This window comes from Chelonoidis abingdonii, chromosome 10 (assembly GCF_003597395.2).
Source record: "Chelonoidis abingdonii isolate Lonesome George chromosome 10, CheloAbing_2.0, whole genome shotgun sequence".
In the NCBI taxonomy this organism is placed as follows: Eukaryota; Metazoa; Chordata; order Testudines; family Testudinidae; genus Chelonoidis; species Chelonoidis abingdonii.
The window spans coordinates 46,891,549-46,911,668 of NC_133778.1; the positions used below are offsets into that span (position 1 = coordinate 46,891,549).

Here is a 20,120-nt window from a genome sequence, read left to right on the forward strand (position 1 = left end):
GGTCACCTTTTCCTTTCCTTTTCAAGATGGACTCAATTATCATCTCAAAAGATTATTCACTCCAAGTGATGGCAGGTGGCATTTTGATTATAATGGCCAGCTTTGGGTTCCCCGGCAAAACAGGACTTATTTTAAAAGATTAGACTTATATTACACTGGCACAAGCTTCTTCCATCATGGAGCCTAGGGTGAAACAAGCTCAATGTCTACATTCCTATATTTTTCAGAATTGGATTTGACTCTATCATGATTAGCTGTTGAATTTTGCATATCTATTACTTACATAGCAACCAAAAACACGCTGGGCATTTTGCCAACAAATAAAAAGGCAGATCCTGGCAAGAAAGAGTTTACAATCTATACATTATAAACTGAAGCATAGGCCACTTCTAGAGAAAGGATACCAGATAAAGTGGATTATTAGTCCAATGTGATATGGTGAACTTTATATCTTTAAATTATTCGCTACTCCTTGACATTAAAGGGTAGGATAAAGTGCCCATTCAAGTGAGTGACAGTGCACAACTCTAAAATGCAACATCTATTGTTTAATGGAGACCTGAATGTGCAATGATAGCAGAACTGGGCTCTTTAGGAAATAATCATGTATTTTAGGACATGCATTGAAGCCAAACAGTTTACTGGGGCCCTAAATGCTGCAAACATTTATGCATGGGCAGGGCCAGATTAACTCTCCTGTCAGCCTGGGGCTGTTAGATTTTGTGAAGCCCCTGTATACAAGTCTTTTTCCTAACTTAAAACAAAACGATCATAACTATGGGATGGAGGCTATTAACGTTATACTAAACTTGCCTTTTAATTAACAAAGCCATTCTGTGGTTACATTTCAGTCTTAAAACATGTAGAATATAGTTAAGTTAATTCAAAATAGCCAACTTCTTACCTTAGAAGAGCTGTTATATTAGGTTTTTTCTGAGAGGGAGTTTGGGTGCAGGAGAGGGATCCAAGCTGGGGCAGAGTGTTGGGATGTGGGAGAGGGTGAGAGGTGCGGGACCTTGGAGGGAGTTTAGTGCAGGAAGGGATTCTGACCTGGGGCAGGGGGTTAGGGTGTAGGAGGGGGTGCGAGGTGTAGACTCCAGCCGGGAGGCACTTACCACAGGCAGCTCCTGGCCAGTGGCACAGTCTCTGCATGCCCCTGGGGAGAGGGAGACAGCATGTTTACTTGTGCTGCTTGCACCCGCAAGTGCCACCCCTGCATCTCCCAATGGCCAGTTCCCAGCCAATGAGAGCTGCAGGGATGGTGCTGGAGGTTGGGGCAGCACGCAGAGCTGCCTCCCCCTCTCCCCAGGGGACACAGAGATGTGCCAGCAACTAGTCACTTCCAGGAGCAGCATGGGGCCAGAGCATGCAGCAGCCTGCCTGAGCTCTGCTGCGCCAATGGACTTTTAGTGGCCCAGAGATTGCAATTGACTGTCAGAAGCTCCAGAATCAACCAGTCGATCGTGATCGATGGGTTGGTGTCCACTGAATTGTATATAATATGGATTTATTTTTGCAGGGGCCCCCTTAGTCCGAGGCCCTGGGCTGCAGCCCATAAAAGCCCTTGCATTAATCAGGCCCTGTGCATGAGCATAGCTTTCCACACAGGTAGTCTCACTGGAAAGAATTACTCATTTGTATAAAGTTATATATGTGCATATTTGCAGGATTGGGGCTTAAAATATCCTCAGGAAATCTTATCCCCTATCATCCAAGTTTTAATGTTGGTTTTAAATTTTAAAAATAGCAGTTTAGATTTTGCCTTCAGGTACACCCTGGAATACCTATTCAAATCAATGAGCATGCACAGGTTTATATGAGAGTGGAACTGTGTCCAACACTTTGAAAAGAAATAGACAATGAAATGTACAGGAAAATAATCTCTCACCTTCCAAGTCTTCCTTTTCAAAATGTGTTTTGAGAATGGAACGAGTGCCACCTCTGTCCACGACAGCTTCTTCATCATTTCTCTGCAATACAGAAATATATATGTAGGAGTCTTTTCTTTTTGTAACCTGCTAGCAAGATTGAAGTGTAAGCATAAATCATTTTAATTTTCACTTTTACGGTTTTTCCCTCAGACAAAAGGTTTTGAAGAATCTCTTTTGTCTTATTAAATTCTATTCTTCATATGGCAGCTTTTATTGTGCAGTGTTTAAAATTGGCTTTGATGTGAAGAAATTAGATCTGTTGTGACACCATGCGAGATGACGAGTAAACTCTGGTTTCTGGGAAGCAATAAAATCATGAGCCAGTAAAGTTATGCAGACAATGAAGGAAGAGGTGACCAGTTGTGCTCTTAGAGAAACAGCTGTATCAGGACCGGCGCTAGCGTTTCCGGTGCCCTAGGCGCCGGGACATTTCGGCGCCCCGCGTGCAGGTCTCGCGGCTCCCTGACCCCGGGGGGGAAGGGGCGCCCTGGGCTGTCGGGTCGCGGCGGCGGTGCACTGACCTCAGGGGCGCTCTGACCGGTGGCGCCCTGACCTGGGGGACACCTTGGGCTGCCGGTGGCAGGCAGCTGCTGCTGCCGGCAGCTCAGCCCCTCCAGCAGCAGCGTCTGCAAGCATTTAAAAAAATTTTGGGGGGCACCACTTTTTGGCGCTCCCAAATCTTGGCGCCCTAGGCAACCGCCTAGTTCGCCTAAATGATTGCACCCGCCCTGGACTGCATGCATACAATTTTGTCTCTGAAAAAGAACTTCTTCGAACAAGATGACATTATGACTATTTGCAAAAACAGAAAATACATAACATTAGCAGCTGTACAACTATGGTTAATTGGAACATTAGTCGCAATAAAAATGTTATGGAAAAAAATTCTAATTCCATGAAGCAAATTAGTCTCAATATATTAGCATGAACTGTAAATGCTTTCATTTATAGTTCAGATTTACAGGCTTATGTACACTGGCAGAGTAACAAAGTTAGAGTACACAGTTACGTCTAATCTAATATATTGCATAGCAAACTCCCTTCTATATTTATTATTTGTATATATTGTATTTAGTCTGTAATTATACGTTACTATTTTAGTGTAACGTATACGTACATCATACTCTAAGCAGTCTCAATGTCAAAATCTGAATCTTATAGATGAAAAAATATGCTTGATATTCATACTGTAAGTGTATTATTGAATGCTGGAATGGTCTACTTTCGGTACTGTTCCTGCAGTGACAGCTAATGTTAAAGCTAAAAGTCATGATCATGCTGCTATTTCAGTTATCTGGGGACAGACTGTAATGAATTAAAATACCCAGATTCCCAAAATATAACCCCTGGAAAGTCAGCCATGAGACAGGAAGTTGTTTCCCAAGATCAGCAATGATACATATTGTCTTAGAAAAACAGTTATTTCAATTTAAAAGAAGAGACTGAAAGCGAAATCGTTGAATGCTACTGGATCAGAATGAAGAGAAAAATTAAAACAAAAAAACATTAATTAACATATCATTAATATATTACGCATTAGTAGCAAGTGTGAACAGCTTAGAAAATGATAGTTAAATTAGACCTTTCCTGACTTTTATAAATTAAAAGCACACCCCTATAAAAGCCTGGTGCAGAAGATTCCTAAAATACCAGTGTTAGCTACAAAGATAAAAATGAAAGGAACGTGAAGAGAATGCACCACAAGCCTTTCTCCTTTAAGGAGAAACAGCAAGGCTAGTCTAGAAGCTACATTAGATTTTGGATCCAAGATTTTGTGCTCAGGTTCCTCTAGGTTGCCAACCCTCCAAGTTGTCTGAGTCTCCAGGAATCATAAGATTATTCATTAATGAAATCTCCGGAATTCATCCAACCAAAGTTGGCAACTCTACTCATCTCGCCTTTTACAAATGGCTGTTATTATGCTTAGCTATTTTATATCAGCCTGGAAACTGCATCAGCACAGGCTATTAAAAAGAGTGTAACATGGCCTTTATTAGATCTTTCTATCAGATAAGGGTATATAACAAAAATTTTACAAGGAGGTAGGAGCCTTCTGTTGAAATCATTTTGCCTCCTAATACATTAGAGTTAGTTAATCTATTGAATGGACTAGGACATTTTTTTTTTTTTACAAGTCATTCAATCATATTAACATTATAGACAAAATTAATCCATTATTGTAGGCAGTAAGACACATCAGGGTGTGTGTCACATTGAAATACTACCATGCTCCTGGGTGAATTGTTCAGTACGAAGCCAAAAAGCCAAGTATTACAGTAATGTAAGAAGTAATGCTCTTCTTGCGTAAGTCATTCTCAATAGTTTCTCATTGTGGCTAGGAAAAGGCCCTATGGAAGCAGTATTATGGAAAAATCCTAATCCATATTACATTGTTTTTATAATTTATTTATTATAGACAAGTTAAAATAAAGTGAAAAGTTAAAAAATCATTAATATTGATTAAAAATTATAAATTTATGATTTATAAACTTGATGCACACATTATTCTACCTTTGAATATTTATTCCCACCTCCACCCCCTGCACACATTTCCCTTTCATCTTCAGGCAGTCTTTGTCCAATTTATCTCCTTCCCTTGTAAGAGGGCATCTTCCATTAACATTAGATGGAAAAATAGTTAGATTTAGAGTTGTCTGTTGCTCCTGTTTTAGTGGTTAAACCTGAGCAAGCCCAATTAAACAGGCAGCACCATATAGAACCATTCTGTACTCAGTACCGTGGTAACATCATGGTTCCTGTACTCCCTCTCCTCCCAAGTCAGCTACTAAATCTGCACAATAGGGTCCCGATCTCTATTGGGATCCTGGCACAGCTACAATACAACTAATGAATAATGATAATGGCAAACACGCTGACCACAGCCTCCCATCGTGACTAAAGATTAGGAAATTAATTTCAATTTTTAATATTTTTATTAATGTTTCAGCAAAACTTTATATAGTGTCATTATTTTTAAATATTCTCATAAATGAGAGGCTCAAACAGGAAGTACAGGCCAAAACCACCATATGAAAGTCATGGAAGGTGGAATGCTTATTCTAGATGACTTAGTGATATTCAGTACATGCAAAATAATTTTATTTATTAAGCACCCCTCTCACCCTCAAGTAAAGTGTTTAAGAAGCGAGACTAACAATTAAAATACAGTAATGATTAAGAACTCAACCATGACTCTATGGAAGTCAATATTAGTCTTTCCAATGACTTCAGTGGGAGCAGAATCAGGCTCTAAGGCTACAGGTATATCAAAGCCTCTAGTTTTACAACATATAATTGTAGCTTTTCTTACTTTTAGACCATTTTGAAGAGGTTGCACACTCAGCAATTTATATGACACAGAACTAAGGTGCTCAAATTATCTTGTTATACTGGAGTAGTTTGCAAGTAAATTTATGGACACACTGACCATGCAAGAGTCCTTCGAATTGTCCATTATTGCATTGAGATGCTTGCTGACTTCAGTGAACAATGTGATCTAGCACTTAAATCCTGGGAGTGGGCTCTGGAAAGTCCTGATTCCTAATCCTGGCTCTGTCACTGACTTGCTGTGTGGCTTTGGGAAAGTCACTTAGTCTCTGTATCTCAGCTTCCCCATCTGTAAAATAGGGATAATAATACTTCCTCGTAGTGGTGTTCTGAGGCATAATTAATCAATACTTGCACAGCACTTTGAAGCTGGAGAATGCCTAGTATTTTAATTCTATAGTGTGTTCATTTTCCATGTGTAAAGATGTCTTGATAGGTAGCAGTAGAGCAATAAAAGCGTAACATTTAGGGACATATAAAATGCTTTCTCAAAAAAAGATACATTCTCATAGGCCCTGGAATGGTTCACTGCTGCACAACTACAGACAATATTTTTGTCAGGGTTTTACATTTGGGCCTGATTCTCATCTCATTTACACAGGTTGAAAATTAGAAGTAATTCTGTTGAAGTCAATGAAGTAACACTACTGTGAAACTGATATTAGACCAGAATCAGGCTTTTTTGTATTAAAAATTACAATGATTTCTGTCTTTTTTTTTTTAACCATTTACTCGTGCCTTATGCCCTTTATACAATTATCAGGCTGTGATTTTTCCTTAAAAAAAAAAATTATGACAAAATTATTTCCTTAGAAATAATCAAATAATTTAAAACCACACAGTACAATAATCAAACAAAACATCCAGGGTAAAACAATAAGAGCAAGATGAGTCCTTTAGGGCTTTGCGTGAAAACCCTGAGCTATTTAGGGTGAAACCCTGATTCTTGACTCCATTGGGAACAGGATTTCACCCATTTACATCATCACAAATGAATACCAGTATGTCCTTTATTCCACACCACTTCCCATTTTCTATATGCCAGATATTTTACAAAAAAACTGTTTTTAAATGTTTTCAAGTGTTTTAAAAATTGCACTGGTACTAATTTTTGTCTCCCACTATCTGCAAATACTCAAATGCATGATGATGAGCACAGTGCAGGTACCTAAGTGTACCTCTACATTTCAAGCTGGAAGGGTAATTTCCAGCTTGATGAAACACACCCACACGCTGATTGAACTAGCATGCTGGAAGTATCTAAAATAGCTTTTCCATACACAATTATGTGATAATTGTAAGGCCTAACATCCCAGAACATTCTAATGCTAGAACTCTGGAAAGCTGGGAATCAACTCTTCAGTTGTATAAGCCCTAATTTCTAATCATATATATGAGGCAGAGATCAATATCCTTAAACCTGTCATTGTTTCAGAACAGTATATTGCCCATTCCACACCGCAGACATAATAAAACCACCTCAACGAGCAGTGGTAGCTCTGTCGCCAACATACCATTGTGCACACTACCTCTTATGCCAGCAAAATTTATGTCTGTTGGGGTGTTTTTTTCACACCCCTGAGCAACATAAGTTCTGCCAACATAATTAGTTGCGTAGACTAATACAGATTTGTGTTTTAATAATCGCTGTTGTAATCTGCTCAGAAGTTTTCAGTCTTAGTAGTAGTCCCAGTTAAAGATGGGCTAGCAGGCAGAGTCCAGATGAGATATTTAAAGTTGCATAATAAATGCAACTTATCACCTTGCTTCCAACAAAGTATCACACGCACATGTGCGCACACACTCTCTTCAGATTTTTTTCTGGGTGATGGAACTATAGATATATATACATCAGCATCTTCACAACAGACTAATGACAACACTTCAGTATTTAAAACCTATGTAATAAATATGCATGTTATTTATAAATTCACAAAAAGCAAAATAAATATCTAATTTTTTTAAAATAAATGTATAAACATATGTCATAAAAACTACCTAAATACTGCATTCAAGTGCCCAGACTCACTCAGATTGCTGCAGTATACAAAACATAGAATCATAGAAATGTAGGGCTAAACAGGACTTCAAGACTAATCCTGCGCTGAGGCAGGACCATCCCTAGATCATCCCTGACAGGTGTTTGTCCAATGTGTTCATAAAAACTTCCAGTACTGGGGATTCCACACTTCCCTTGGAAGACTATTCCAGTACTAACTACCCTTATCATTGGAAAGTTTTTCCTAATATCTAACTTAAATCTCCCTTGCTGACGATTAAGCTGATTATTTCTTGTCCTACCTTCATTGGTCATGGAGAACAATCAATCACTACCCTCTTTATAACAGCCTTAACATATTTGAAGACTTATTGGTTATCCCTTCAGTCTTCTTTTCTCAACACTAAACAGGACAAGTTTCTTTAATCTTTCCTCATAGGTCAGGTTTTCTAAACCTTTTATATTTTTTGCTGCTTTCCTCTGGACTCTCTCCAACTTGTCCATATCTTTCTGAAAGTGTGGCACCCAGAACTGGACACAGTACTCCAGCTGAGGCCTCACCAGTGCTGAGTACAGGGGGACAATTATCTCCCACGTCTCACATATTACACTCTGGTTAATACACCCCCAAATGGTATTTCACAACTGTATCACATTGTTGACTCATGTTCAATTTGTGATCCACTATAACGCACAGATCCTGTCTAGGAATACCACCACCTTGCCAGTTATTCCCCCTTTGTGCATTCAATTTTTTCATTCTAAGTGCAGTACTTCACACTTGTTGATACTGAATTTCATTTTGTTGATTTCATTTTGAACTCTAATCCTGTCTTCCAAAGTGCTTGCAATCCCTCCCCAGCAGGATATCATCTGCAAATTTTATAAACATGCTCTCCACTCCATTATTCAAATTATTAATGAAAATATTGACTAGTACCAGAATCAGGACAGACTTTTGCAGGACCCCACTTGATATATCATCTTACTTTGAGTGAGAACCATTGATAAGCACCCTTTGAGTACAGTCTTTCAAACAATTGTGCACCCACCTTATAGTACTTTCATCTAGACCTCATTTCCCCAGTTTGCTGATGAGTATGTCAGATAATGTTAAGTCAAAAGCCTTGCTAAAAATAAAAAACTATCATGCCTACAGCTTCCTTTCTATCCACTAGGCCAGTAATTCTATCAAAGAAGGAAACCATGTTTTAACAGTTAGTATAAATATGCAATATTTATAAGAAGGTTTAAAGGTTGCACTGAAATGCATTTTTCACCCTCACTTAAAAGTTCAGTTACACTGGTATGTTGTATTTTGATGTGAATACATTGTGAACAAAAATAAAATATAAACTGAATACACATCTAAAATATGCATTTTATTTGAGAACCTGGAAATGATCCCTTACCCTGCATTACGTCTACCTCTTACCCACCCAATTTTAGCCTCCTCACTATTTCACATATCCTTTATGCATATTTCTTTCCCTTCTCCACTCCTTTGATACTTTGCTTTCTCTAAAGCTGGAATTTTTTGTGTGAAAAGCCTAACCCAGAATTGTTTGGGAAAACAGCAAATGTTATAGAAATCTACTGAAGTTTGCAGATGTTCAGATCATATGTATTCCTGTTAATTACACCCTTAATACATTCTGACCATGTAAGGGTTAAAAGAGGACTATTTAAACATCCTCTCTTAATGTAAAATATATTTCAATGCAGAAACCTTCATTCCCTTAAACCCGGTTCTCGTCTGTACAGCGTTTCATTCGAAATTATGCACGCAGCACGACTGCTGACACATAACTAAAATAATTATGGAATTAATACGACTTCACTGCATAAGCCATTTATTGATTATTAGATGTCCTATATAAGTCTTAAATGCCATCTGGAGCTCAGGAAAGCCTGTCATTGCAGAACATTAAATTATGTTTTCCTACAAAACACAACCATAGAAACAGTAAGATTTAATCTTTTTAGGTACTAAATATCTGCATGATAATAATTAAACATATGTCTGTGAATAATGAATACATTTTAGTTTATATGTTATTTCATGAACCCATGAATTTAGATACATAGACCATAAATCCTATGCTGTACCTTCTTGCATTTTTATAAGATTCTAACCTTTGTATCCAAAAAGCCATGCTTAAAATTGATCATATTAATTGTTTACCCTAAACTTGACTGCTTTCCCAGTTTGGAGGTATCTTACTGTTATATTATCTAGATATTCTCTGGTTGTATCTGGTTTCATGAGGCATTTCTGTTTCAAAATCACTTCTGTTAACTTCAGCTTGACATTTGCAAAAAATAGCAGAATTGAAGAAATAGAAAAGTGTGCTGTTTGAACTCAAGAGCTGCTAAGAGCATATGTGAAACATATCCTTTACAAAACTGTATTAAGTACCTAAAAAAAAATGTTCACTGTAGCTGCATTTTACACTGTTGCAGTAAAGAAATCACTTGCTCAGCTCTGTCCTTTGAAGTGTCCTTGAGCTGACATAGTCACACCAAATTAATTTGATGCACCCAGTGTGTGTCTACACTTTAGATGCTACAATTCTTTTCTCTTTCCTGAAACAAGAAAAGAATATAATCGTGTGTATTATCATCATTTTGAATTGCTTATATTATATATCATTATATAGCTGCAGCTGTGGAAAGTGCTGTCAATTTTATCTTTCAGATGCAAAAGAACTGCTTTTCCATTCCACTAGCTGCATCAAACATTACATATTCTTTTTTTATTCACCTATCAACAACGAGCAATCAAAACATATTTAAAATGCAATTAAGTCTATATTCTCCAAAGTGTTATTTTAAAACCATCCTTTTCATTTTATTGCATCTGCGGTAGTTTTCTGCAGTAATTGCTAATGGCTGATGTATACCATATATTCCTTTTGGCCAGCCCCATACCGCATACTACAGGATGTGCAGCAAAGTAGAAAGCAATTAGTTTTCATTCCAGATTTATATCTTCCCCAGGGCTGCATGTCATATGCATGAGGACAGCTTTTGCCCTCTCTCTCTCTCTTCAGAGCAAGAGCTAAGATAATTCTTAGTATGTATCAGTAAAGATATACCATCTTCTACAACAGTATTAAAATCTGCACTAATCAACATTAGCTCTGGAGGATTAATGTGCCATCAAATTTAGATTGAGCACATGTTTAATATAGTAAGCATACAATCTCATTTCACATGTAAAAATGGATAATCACTGTGGTCATTAAATCTAAGCACAAACTGTTGTTATAAATTTGATGCAACTAAATGGAATCAAACCAAGAAAATGCAGACTAGACTGGTGCAATGCAGTCTTAAAGGCAAATAAATACTGATTTATAAGGTTTTATTCCTGTGTTTAGTTATACTGTAAAGTTCAGAGCTGCTTGCATCCAAATACGCATGATAGATACTGTCTGAGTTGAGGCATAATAAATGTATAATCATTGAACTAGCCAGCTAATAGATCAATTTTATCTCATGCTAGCATATAAATGCATTAAATCTAACAGTGCTGTTCTTGCCTAAAGTATTCATTTGAGGACGTTAATTTTGTAAACAATACATTCATTTAATTATGCAAAGCAAATGTATTATTTTAACATACAAGTTCTTCATATCCTATTTTCTCTTGCACAAAGGGATAATTTAAAGAAAATGAAACAGAAAAGTTAAGAACATGAGATGTAATAAACAAACAAACAAACAAACAAACAATTTCATTTATAATGTTGCAGTCCTTAGGAGCTCTAGTCATGGACTAGAACCCCATTGTGCTCCAGGCTGTACAAGCACAAAACAAGAGAACAGTTCCTGCCCAAAAGAGTTTACAATGTTGTTGGGCTGATGGACTAGGGAATAATATAAAGAACATAAGGGTTAAGGTTGTTTCCAATATTTGTTTTGAGTATTAATTTTAATTGTCTTCCATTTTTAACAGGCTTTAAATGCCTCATTGACCATTTTTGGACTGAAATTAAAAAAAAGGAGACTTGGGGTATAATATTCAAAAGGACTTAGGAGCCTAAGTTTCATTTTAAAAAGTGACTTGGGCACTTTTCAATGTCCAACTGAAAGTTTTGTTACAGAGCTGTTACGTTCATCACAATGCTTCCCTTTCTCCACCAGAGTATCATGTCAGTCTTTTCTGGATTCAGGTTTTGTAAGCTGCTCTTCATCCAATTTCTAGTTCCAGGTAGGCCCTTGAATAGCTGGTAGATAGTGCTGCTTGTCTCTATTGTGAAGGTCATCAGCATAATGCTGACATTTTACCCCACGCTGCTTCACATTTCTGTCTCCTGGAGTCTCTCAGATGTTGACAATGGTGAAATTGAGAACACATCCCTATGGGACACCACAGGTCAGCATTCTGCAGATAGACACATCATAACTCTCTGGTTGGAGTCAGAGAGGAATGACTGAAATCAACTCAATGTGATCTCATTAGCATCCAGCACATCTCTGAGATGGGACAACAGGATTCCATGATCAGCCATGCCAGCTGCTGCATAGAAGGACAACAGTATGAATGTGGATGTAAAAATTTTATCCAGGGCCAAAAGGAGAATCCAAATCGGTAGCACTAGTGTCCTATCTGTCCCATGTCTTGGCCTGCATCTCTCTCGGAGAGGTCCACAATACTGTCAGTATCTAGGTTGAGTTGGAGACTACCTTTGGTGAGTCTCTCAATTAGTTTGCTCAGGAATGGAAAGTTAGTTACTGGACAGCGGGTGGAAAAGTAAATTGTGTTGATTGATAGTTTCTTAATTACTGGCCAGATTATGTGGTGATTTAGGTTGGATAGATGTCCTGCCCTCTAAGGAGGTGTTCACAGTCTCAGCTGGTAAAGGTTGCAGATGTTCTCAACTCTCTTTCACTAGCCAAAAGGAATGTGAAGCAAAATGACAGAAGGTAGCTCAGTTTTCATGCAGTACTTGTTATCATGAGAGTGGCAAATGCAAAAAGGCAAAATGTGATGTTATCAAACCTGTGTCTGACAGGAGGTCCCTGCCGTCCTGAGAAGCAGTAAAAGATATAGCCAATTTTCTCTGTAGGCTCATAGCTCTGCACAGCAGAAAGTTCTAGGCTCTTCAGTTGTGTGGAGGCTTCCTGAGTTAGCAAGGTGATTCATGGTTTGTAATAATTCAGCAGGCCCTAATTTAATAGCTACTATGATGATGAAGAGGTAGAATGTCTTTGTTCTTCTGTGTCCAGGTCATAGGCTCACAAATATTCTTTATGTTGTAATTTGTCTGAATCTACTCATATTTCTACCACCAAAGCTCAAATTCTCTCTCTTACTTCTTTTGTCCTATCTTGCTAGAGAACAAGAAGCAAGTACTTCATTGTTAGTGGCAATGCTATAGCTATTGACTAGCAATAAGCCCCACTCCCTTTTACAGTAGAAGGCTGCTCACACCTCCAATGGCTGCAACTGCAGGAATATCACCCAGGAGAAAGGCACTTATTCAGATAGGCAGCTCCCAAACAGTTTAGCAGTTTATACAGCAGAACCAACACCTTGAACTCCACTCAAAGTGATCAGATTATAGACCATCAGCTCAACCTGCTGCCTACTAAAACACCACTCAATAAACATCAGAGGGGTAGCCGTGTTAGTCTGGATCTGTAAAAGTAGCAGGGAATCCTGTGGCACCTTATAGACTAACAGACGTTTTGGAGCGTGAGCTTTCGTGGGTGAATACCCACTTCGTCAGACGCAATAAACAGGCAACCTATAGTGTATTAACAAGCTTTTAGTATGCTCTGAAAGTGACATAATTTTGAGGTGATAAAGACATTGATAACCATAGCAAGCCCTGCATGCAGAATACAAGGTTGCACACTTCTCACCAGATACACATGGAAAAGTGTTGTTGGCCATAGTTACTGTCTGAGCATTCAGGAACTACCTTGAATTTAACAATTCCCCCAAACTGCAAACCTGCATAACAAACAGTGGATGCTCTCCCTCAGTTGAGGTGCTGATATAATCTTCATCGATTCTTGTGTATTTTTCCCCAGTCTACCAATACTTCAATTCTGTCAGGTTTTGATGTCAGCAAACAAGCCTTCATAGAAGTCCCAATCTCATTCACGCAGGGAGTGAGTTATTCCAAGATAGAGACAAAGCTGAGTTTCATCATCATATCTAAGAGATCTTAGTCAGTTTTTCCTCATTATCTTACTAGGGGTGAACCCTCCTATTAAGAACTGTATACGTGTTAACAATACTTCCTGATCACTGATCTAAAAATATGTCAGCATGGACATTTTATGTTCATCCATTGCCAGGAGAAATTCTTGACTAATGACACCAGTGCATTTCTGTACCATACCCAAGGATAAAACCAGATTGCCAATGGTCAATGAAATCAGAGGGTTTCAGATGTGCCAGAGTTGCCTATGACAACAGCCTCTAGCATCATTCCCAAGGAATAAAGGTTGAACAACACCCAATAATTAACAAAGACCAGCACAGAAGCCTCACATTAACTTCCTTGCAGAGGAGTTGGCACCATGTCCTTCCAAGGAAGGCACTGACAAAGTTGACCAAAAAGTAGCCCAGAGTTTTCTTGCTGGACTTGTTCGCTGGCAGGAAGGAGATGGATCTAACTGCAGTTATGAAGTTTGGAATGCCCCAGAATCACTAGCATTTCAGTTAATGCTAAGTCATCTGTTAGAGTTTCAGCTGATATCATGTGTCTCCAAAAGACATTTGGAAATGTTGGTCCATATTTCATTCAAGCAACAACATAACAGCAAGAAACTCTCAAATCTACCTGAGCAGAAGCAGCTGGGTAAAAAAAGGCTATCCACTGCCCAGAACAGTTCCTTGCTGTTGCTTTGATGGAGATGAAGAGGCCTTTTTTGGCCTCGTACATAGTCACAGCATAAAAACTCTTTATATCACAATCAGGCAGACTTATCATGAGACTTTGTCACTGGCACGCTAACCAACTCCCCTCTCACTTCTTCTGTCTCAGATGGTGTGACCTAAGAGGGCAAAGCCAGAGAAGACATTTAGGGGGGACTCTATTGACAGAATGGGACAAATATTATAAAGTTCTTCTAAGCCGCTGCTATTGCTATTTTCTGAACATTGTCAGGCAAGCTCAGAGATTCTATTAACTTATAAGGGGTCACCATTAAAACAGGACCCAAGAAAGGTATGCCCTGAAACCAAACCTTTTTTTATGCAGGATACAATGGTTACTTACCTTTTTGTTTTCAACAGCTCAAAATACTGAATCTATCTTAGAGCTGTCATACTAAATATTTTTATCTACATGCTGAAGATGGCATTGCTGATACTGGTAGAGAAAGGTTAAATAACCTTTAATGTAATTTAGCATTTGCACCAGTGAACAGGAAGAAGAGCAGGATTTTGTAGAGAGGATTTAAAATAACCAGCACAAAGGAATGAAGAGGTATCAAAACTAACAAAAGAAAGAGCAGAAAAGACATAAATGAAATAGTGAAATAGATAATACAGTCCTTTGAGAAATAAGAGCAAATACCAACAAATTCCAGTGATAAATCTCAAAATTAATTTGAAGTGGCTTCTATATCTTTTCTTAAATGCATAATTTCCATCACAGAAAGCAAGGGAACCTGACATACTGTATATACAGAGAAAGAATTTTTACATCAAAGGCTTAACCAAAACATATCGGCAAAGTGATCAAAATAGAGACTAAATAGTGAGGGATTTAAACAGTTTAGAGAGATTAGCAAACACAAGTCTATGATACACTGTTTCAGGATTTCGAATAGGATTATCACAGAATAAAAGGTAAACATGAATCCACTGAGAACAGGATGTGTGCTACAAATGTTAGGCTGGTCAGGCTTCCTAGCTCTAAGAGAACTGTTACTTTGGAAGGATTGTTTATCTAATGGAACCCAGGGAGTTTAAACACCATCACTTTCCTGATCCTACCAGTCTGAACTAAGCATGATCTTTGCTAGTGAGAACAAACTGGGGTCAGAAAACATAGTGATGAGAAGTTAATAACATGTTCTAATTTGAAATTACAGAACAGAATCTTTCAAGGAGTAAAAGCAGCAAATACAACCATATGGGATACGGGGAAAAAATCTGTTCTCTCATTTTCAGGTTAGATAGATAGATATAGATATGATTTATCAGTGCTTTTGAATAAAAGTAATTCTATTTGGGGAAAAGAGGTTATTTCCATTGCAGATTCTCCTATAATGTCACTAAATTGATGCGCAATTAGCTAGCAGACATCTCAGATCTCCATCAAAACCTTGGAAGACATGATCCAACATTTTTTAGTTTCTTGTTCCTATTATGTTTCTCTGTTTACCTAAGGGTTTGATACTACTGCCCATCATCTGGCATCTTTCACATAAAATCAATAGCAATAGCATTTTGGAGGTTTATTTTGTTAATTTATTTTTATTGTTGTTGTGGGAAGGGGCTGCAGGGCCGTAGCAACAAAGAACGTGGCCCCCTCCGAACATATGTCCGGGGCCACTTACCGAAAAAGTCAACGGCATATTTCGATGACTTTGCCGCGTCTGAGATCATAAGATTCCAAGTGTGAGCTCCACATGGTATATACAAGGCACGGTCATTTATTTCTAGCATGCGGGCTTGAACTCCTTTATTCTTTTCTCTCATATTTGCGCCGTTATCATAAGCTTGGCCTCTCATGTCAGCAATGTCTATTCCTAAGTTGTTTGCCTTTTCAAGAAACGCTTCCAATAAGCCCTCGCCAGTTGTATCATGAACATTAAGAAAACCAACAAATGCTTCACGAATATTGACACCATCTTCACTGTTGCATTCATTTTTTTTGCCACTTTTAGGGGCCCCCTTCCTTGAGGGGCCCCTTCCGGTCGGAGGGTACGGAGGGCGCTCGCTACACCTCTGAGGGGCTGTTAGATTGACTTGTTTCAGAAGTTTGGGGGATGTTTGCTTTGGTTGGTTAAGGTTTTTGTTGGTTTGTCAATGTTTATGAGTATTATTCTTATGGTGTAAAGGCCTTTCAGAAGAGGAAAGTTATGCAGCATTTCTTATATGCTGGTTGTTCTTTGACTGATTGTTTATTAGAAGTGGACTAAACTGCAAAGTTCAGATCCAGATCTCACGTGTTAGTGGCCCATTGTGAAGACAGTGGGCTAGTCTCACTGTACTATGTTATTACTTTCAATAGTGAAACATTTACTTATAAAAATGTTGAAGTTTAGAAAGAACACCCACTCAGTATGAGATAGTTGCTCTTCACATCCAGTTCATCTTTCCTTAAAAAAGCATTTTTCCATTAAACTAACCCTTATGATTTAAGAAACAGAAAAAAATATTAGATTTTAAGCAATTTATTTATTCATTCATTATAGCGGTGCCTAGTACAATGGGTCACAAAGTAAATAACAATAATAATCACCTCTAGTATGCCTGGTCTTCCATGTGTCTGTCTTTAAGAATATAAATTCTGCTGGCCAGGAACTGTTTTTTCATGTTTTGGGTTTTTTGGCGGAGAATATTATTATTATTATTTAAAATTTACACCGCAGTATCACCGTCAGGTCACTGTGCTAGGTACCAAACAAACATCTAATAAATTACAGTTATTACCCCTGAAGAGCTTACAGTCGAAAAGACAAGACAGAACAGGTGGATGATACAAACCGGTGGGCTAAGCTGGTGCGGAGTGGAGTGGAGAAGACCTGATGGGAAAAAAAAAAATCTGTAAATAATAATAGGATGTGTCTGCCAGCCAGCAAAAGTAACCACAGCTCTCCATCTGCCTAGCCATTATCAGGCTGTACTTTACTTTATGTATTACTGAAGAGTTGCTCTGAGGAGGAAATTGAAAGAGGAGAAGGGGATAGCTTCAAGGACTTTGACTAGGACCTTTCCCCACTTGTACAGGGCAGCATGGGATAAAGCATACAAGAGCTTGTTGGAAAAACAAAGAATCAGGCAATCAAGGCTGGCGTCATTGTTGGATTGTGGTAAGATAGTTTGGATAGGGCTCAATTGTGGAGGACTTTTAAAGTAAGAACAAGAAGTTTGCATCTGATGCTATGGAAGTAGAGCCAGTGGAGGGACTAAAGGAAGGGGGTAATGTAGTTAAGTGCAACAAGCCAAGAAGATGAATTTAACAGCAGCGTTTTTAAAAGATTTGCGTGCTTGGATGAGCATTTTGGGAGATAGGGGAGAGAGGAAAGGTCAGATTTTGAAGGTGAGGTGAAGGAAGCAGCAGCAAAGTTTAGATATGGCCTGGATCTGTGGGTCAAAAGTGGCTTCATCTTTGATTTAGCTCAAGATTAAGGATGTGAGTGACAGAGAGGAGTGTTTTGGTTTCAGCCTATTAGAGAAAGGGAATGCGTGATCATAGACAGCTCAGCTTTGGTCATGTTAACTTTCAGTTAATAGCTATACATCCAGGATGTAAGGAGGAAGGGCTGAGATTTTAGTGTAGCTGGAGGAAGATTGTTCCAGAGTAAAGAGGTAATTTGTGATTCATCAACATAAAGATAATAGTCAAATCCATGTTTGTGGATGACTTACCTGGACAGGGTATAGAAGGAAGTGAGAAAGGGAATGAGGATGTAGCCCTATGAGACACCCCACTGAAAGAGAGAGAGAGAGAGAGGGGGAGCTGGAATACCCACCCAAATGAGACCCTGAATGAGCAATATGGAAGATAGGAAGAGAACCTGCAGAGGACAATGTCAAAAAAAGCCCGAGGGTGACAGGATTATGAGAAGACTAATATGGTTGGTAGCGTCAAATGGAGCCAATAGGTCAAGGAGCATGAGGATGGAGAATTAGCCTGAAAATTTGGCTAGGAAGAGGCATTGGAACCTTGGTGAGAGCATTTCAAGGCAAAGGCCAGAAGCCAGAGAGGAGAGGGACTTCAGAGGGGGAGAGACAGCAGAATTCGAACTGCTGACCAGAGCAGTCAGGATAGACATTGTGGGACACCTTCTGGAGGCCATTTACAGTGACAGGCCAAGCACAGTAACTACACTGACACTTTGTCGATATAACTTTGCCACAAAAAGCTCTATGGCTCTCTCAAGGTGGTTTATCTTGTCGGCAAAGCAGGATACTTTTGTTTGCAGAAGGGAGCATTGCAGCGTGGCAGAGGTGCTGGAACAATTTGTATAGTGGGGGTACTGAGAGTCACTGAAGCACACTGTAAACACTGCATATAATGGAAACCACTTCAAGACAAGGTGTAGTTTCTTCCATGGCACACAACAGGTCAGGCAACCCTGATTCCTGTTCAGATGAGAGTTCATGATATACTGCATGACATCTGTGATGTGTTCATAACCGTGACCACAACAGTAGAGAGCAATGCAAGGATCACACAGTATCTGGGGGGCATTGAAAAAGCCACAAAATGCAGTTGGAAGCCCTGTCATAAGTAGATAGGTAGGGTTAATTTTCTTTTACCTGCAAAGGGTGAACAAAGGGGGAACCAAGCACCTGACCAGAGGACCAAATCAGAGACCTGGATTTTTTTAAAGTCTGGGAGGGGACTGCAACTAGGGTCTTTTGTTTTCCTCGGCTGTGAGTAAACAACTTTTCTTCTAACTCCATCTTCTTTCAAATCTTCTCCTAAAACATCTGTGAGTACAAAAAGGAAAAGTAATCGGCTGTGATAGAGCTTTGATTTGTATTTCATGTTGTGGTACTGTGCTGGATGTTTAATGGGGCTATCTTTTAAATCAGACTGTTTATTCATATTTCTATATAGCAAAAGAGGCTGTATTGATCTCTTAATGCAGTAATTGTTGTTTGTATTTTCTTTCTTTTTATATAAGGTTTCTTTTAAAACTTGTGGGAGTTTCTTTCCTAGTGAAGAAAGGGAAAATTCGGTACACAGTGTTTCTGTCTCCCTCACGGGAAGACAGAGAGGGGGAGGGAAGCATTACATTCTGTGGTGACTTTCCTATTGTTCCCAGGGCAGGAACAGGCTCCGGGGAAAGAGAGAAAAAATCAACTCTGTTCTCTTGTGTTTGAGGTTTTTCTCTAGCTACTGCTACGAGACCAAGGAGGGGTAAATCTCCTGGTGTGTTAGCTGGGACTAGCTTTGAATGCCTAGCCTCGGGGGAGGTAAATAGCTCTCTTGGTTTTGCATTCAAGGAGTTAAGTATAGCATCGCCCAGGCTCACCCCGGGAAAAGGGGAGGGAGCTGGGGGGTGAGATAGGAAGACCCAGGGGTCTGGGCCTTGGGGGGTTTCTCCAGGGAAAGTCTAGGGGGACCAGAGCGAGGCAGGTGCTGTATACCTGTCTGGTGGCAGCGAGAAGATCCAAGCTGGGTATAAGCTTGGGGGAGGTTCACAGTAAACACTCAGATGTTGAACTCTAAGTCCAGATTTGAGACAGACGTTTACCACAAGCCCATGGAATGATGGGATGGAAAAAACTGCATCATGAGATGCTGAGCCCACACCCATGATACATTGTGGTCCACTCCACCTTCCCACAACTCCCAGCTGCAGGCAGTGGTGAGTACCACAGTGGGATAGCTACCTACGGTGCACTGTTGGTGCTAGAGATCCCACTGTGGACACACTCCACTGACAGAAGGAGTGTTGCATCAACACACACAAGCAATGTAATTATACTGCTTTTTGATTGTCACCATAACTTGCATCAACAAAACTGTGTAGCATAGACAAGGCCTAAGTGGGGAATCTAGGGTCTAAAGTTGGGTCAGGTCTACACTAGAGAATTTTATGATATAGTAGGTTAGGGGTGTGATTTTTGTGACATTTCTATATCAGCAAAGTCCTAGTTTAGATGCAGTTATATCAGCATTAAAATGTTTTTGCTGGTATAGTTTATTCCA

The 20,120-nt window shown here is 39.1% G+C and overlaps 1 protein-coding gene across 5 annotated transcripts in view; it reads right to left on the reverse strand.

Moving 5' to 3' along the window:
• The window catches only part of SLC4A10 (solute carrier family 4 member 10), a 334,643-nt gene that overhangs the window by 153,034 nt on the left and 161,489 nt on the right, over positions 1-20,120 (reverse strand). For all 5 annotated transcript variants that reach the window (XM_075070163.1, XM_032803549.2, XM_032803548.2 and 2 more), the window contains one exon: positions 1,889-1,970. In XM_075070163.1, coding sequence (XP_074926264.1) covers positions 1,889-1,970 — 82 coding nt within the window. The remainder of the gene's footprint in view (positions 1-1,888; positions 1,971-20,120) is intronic.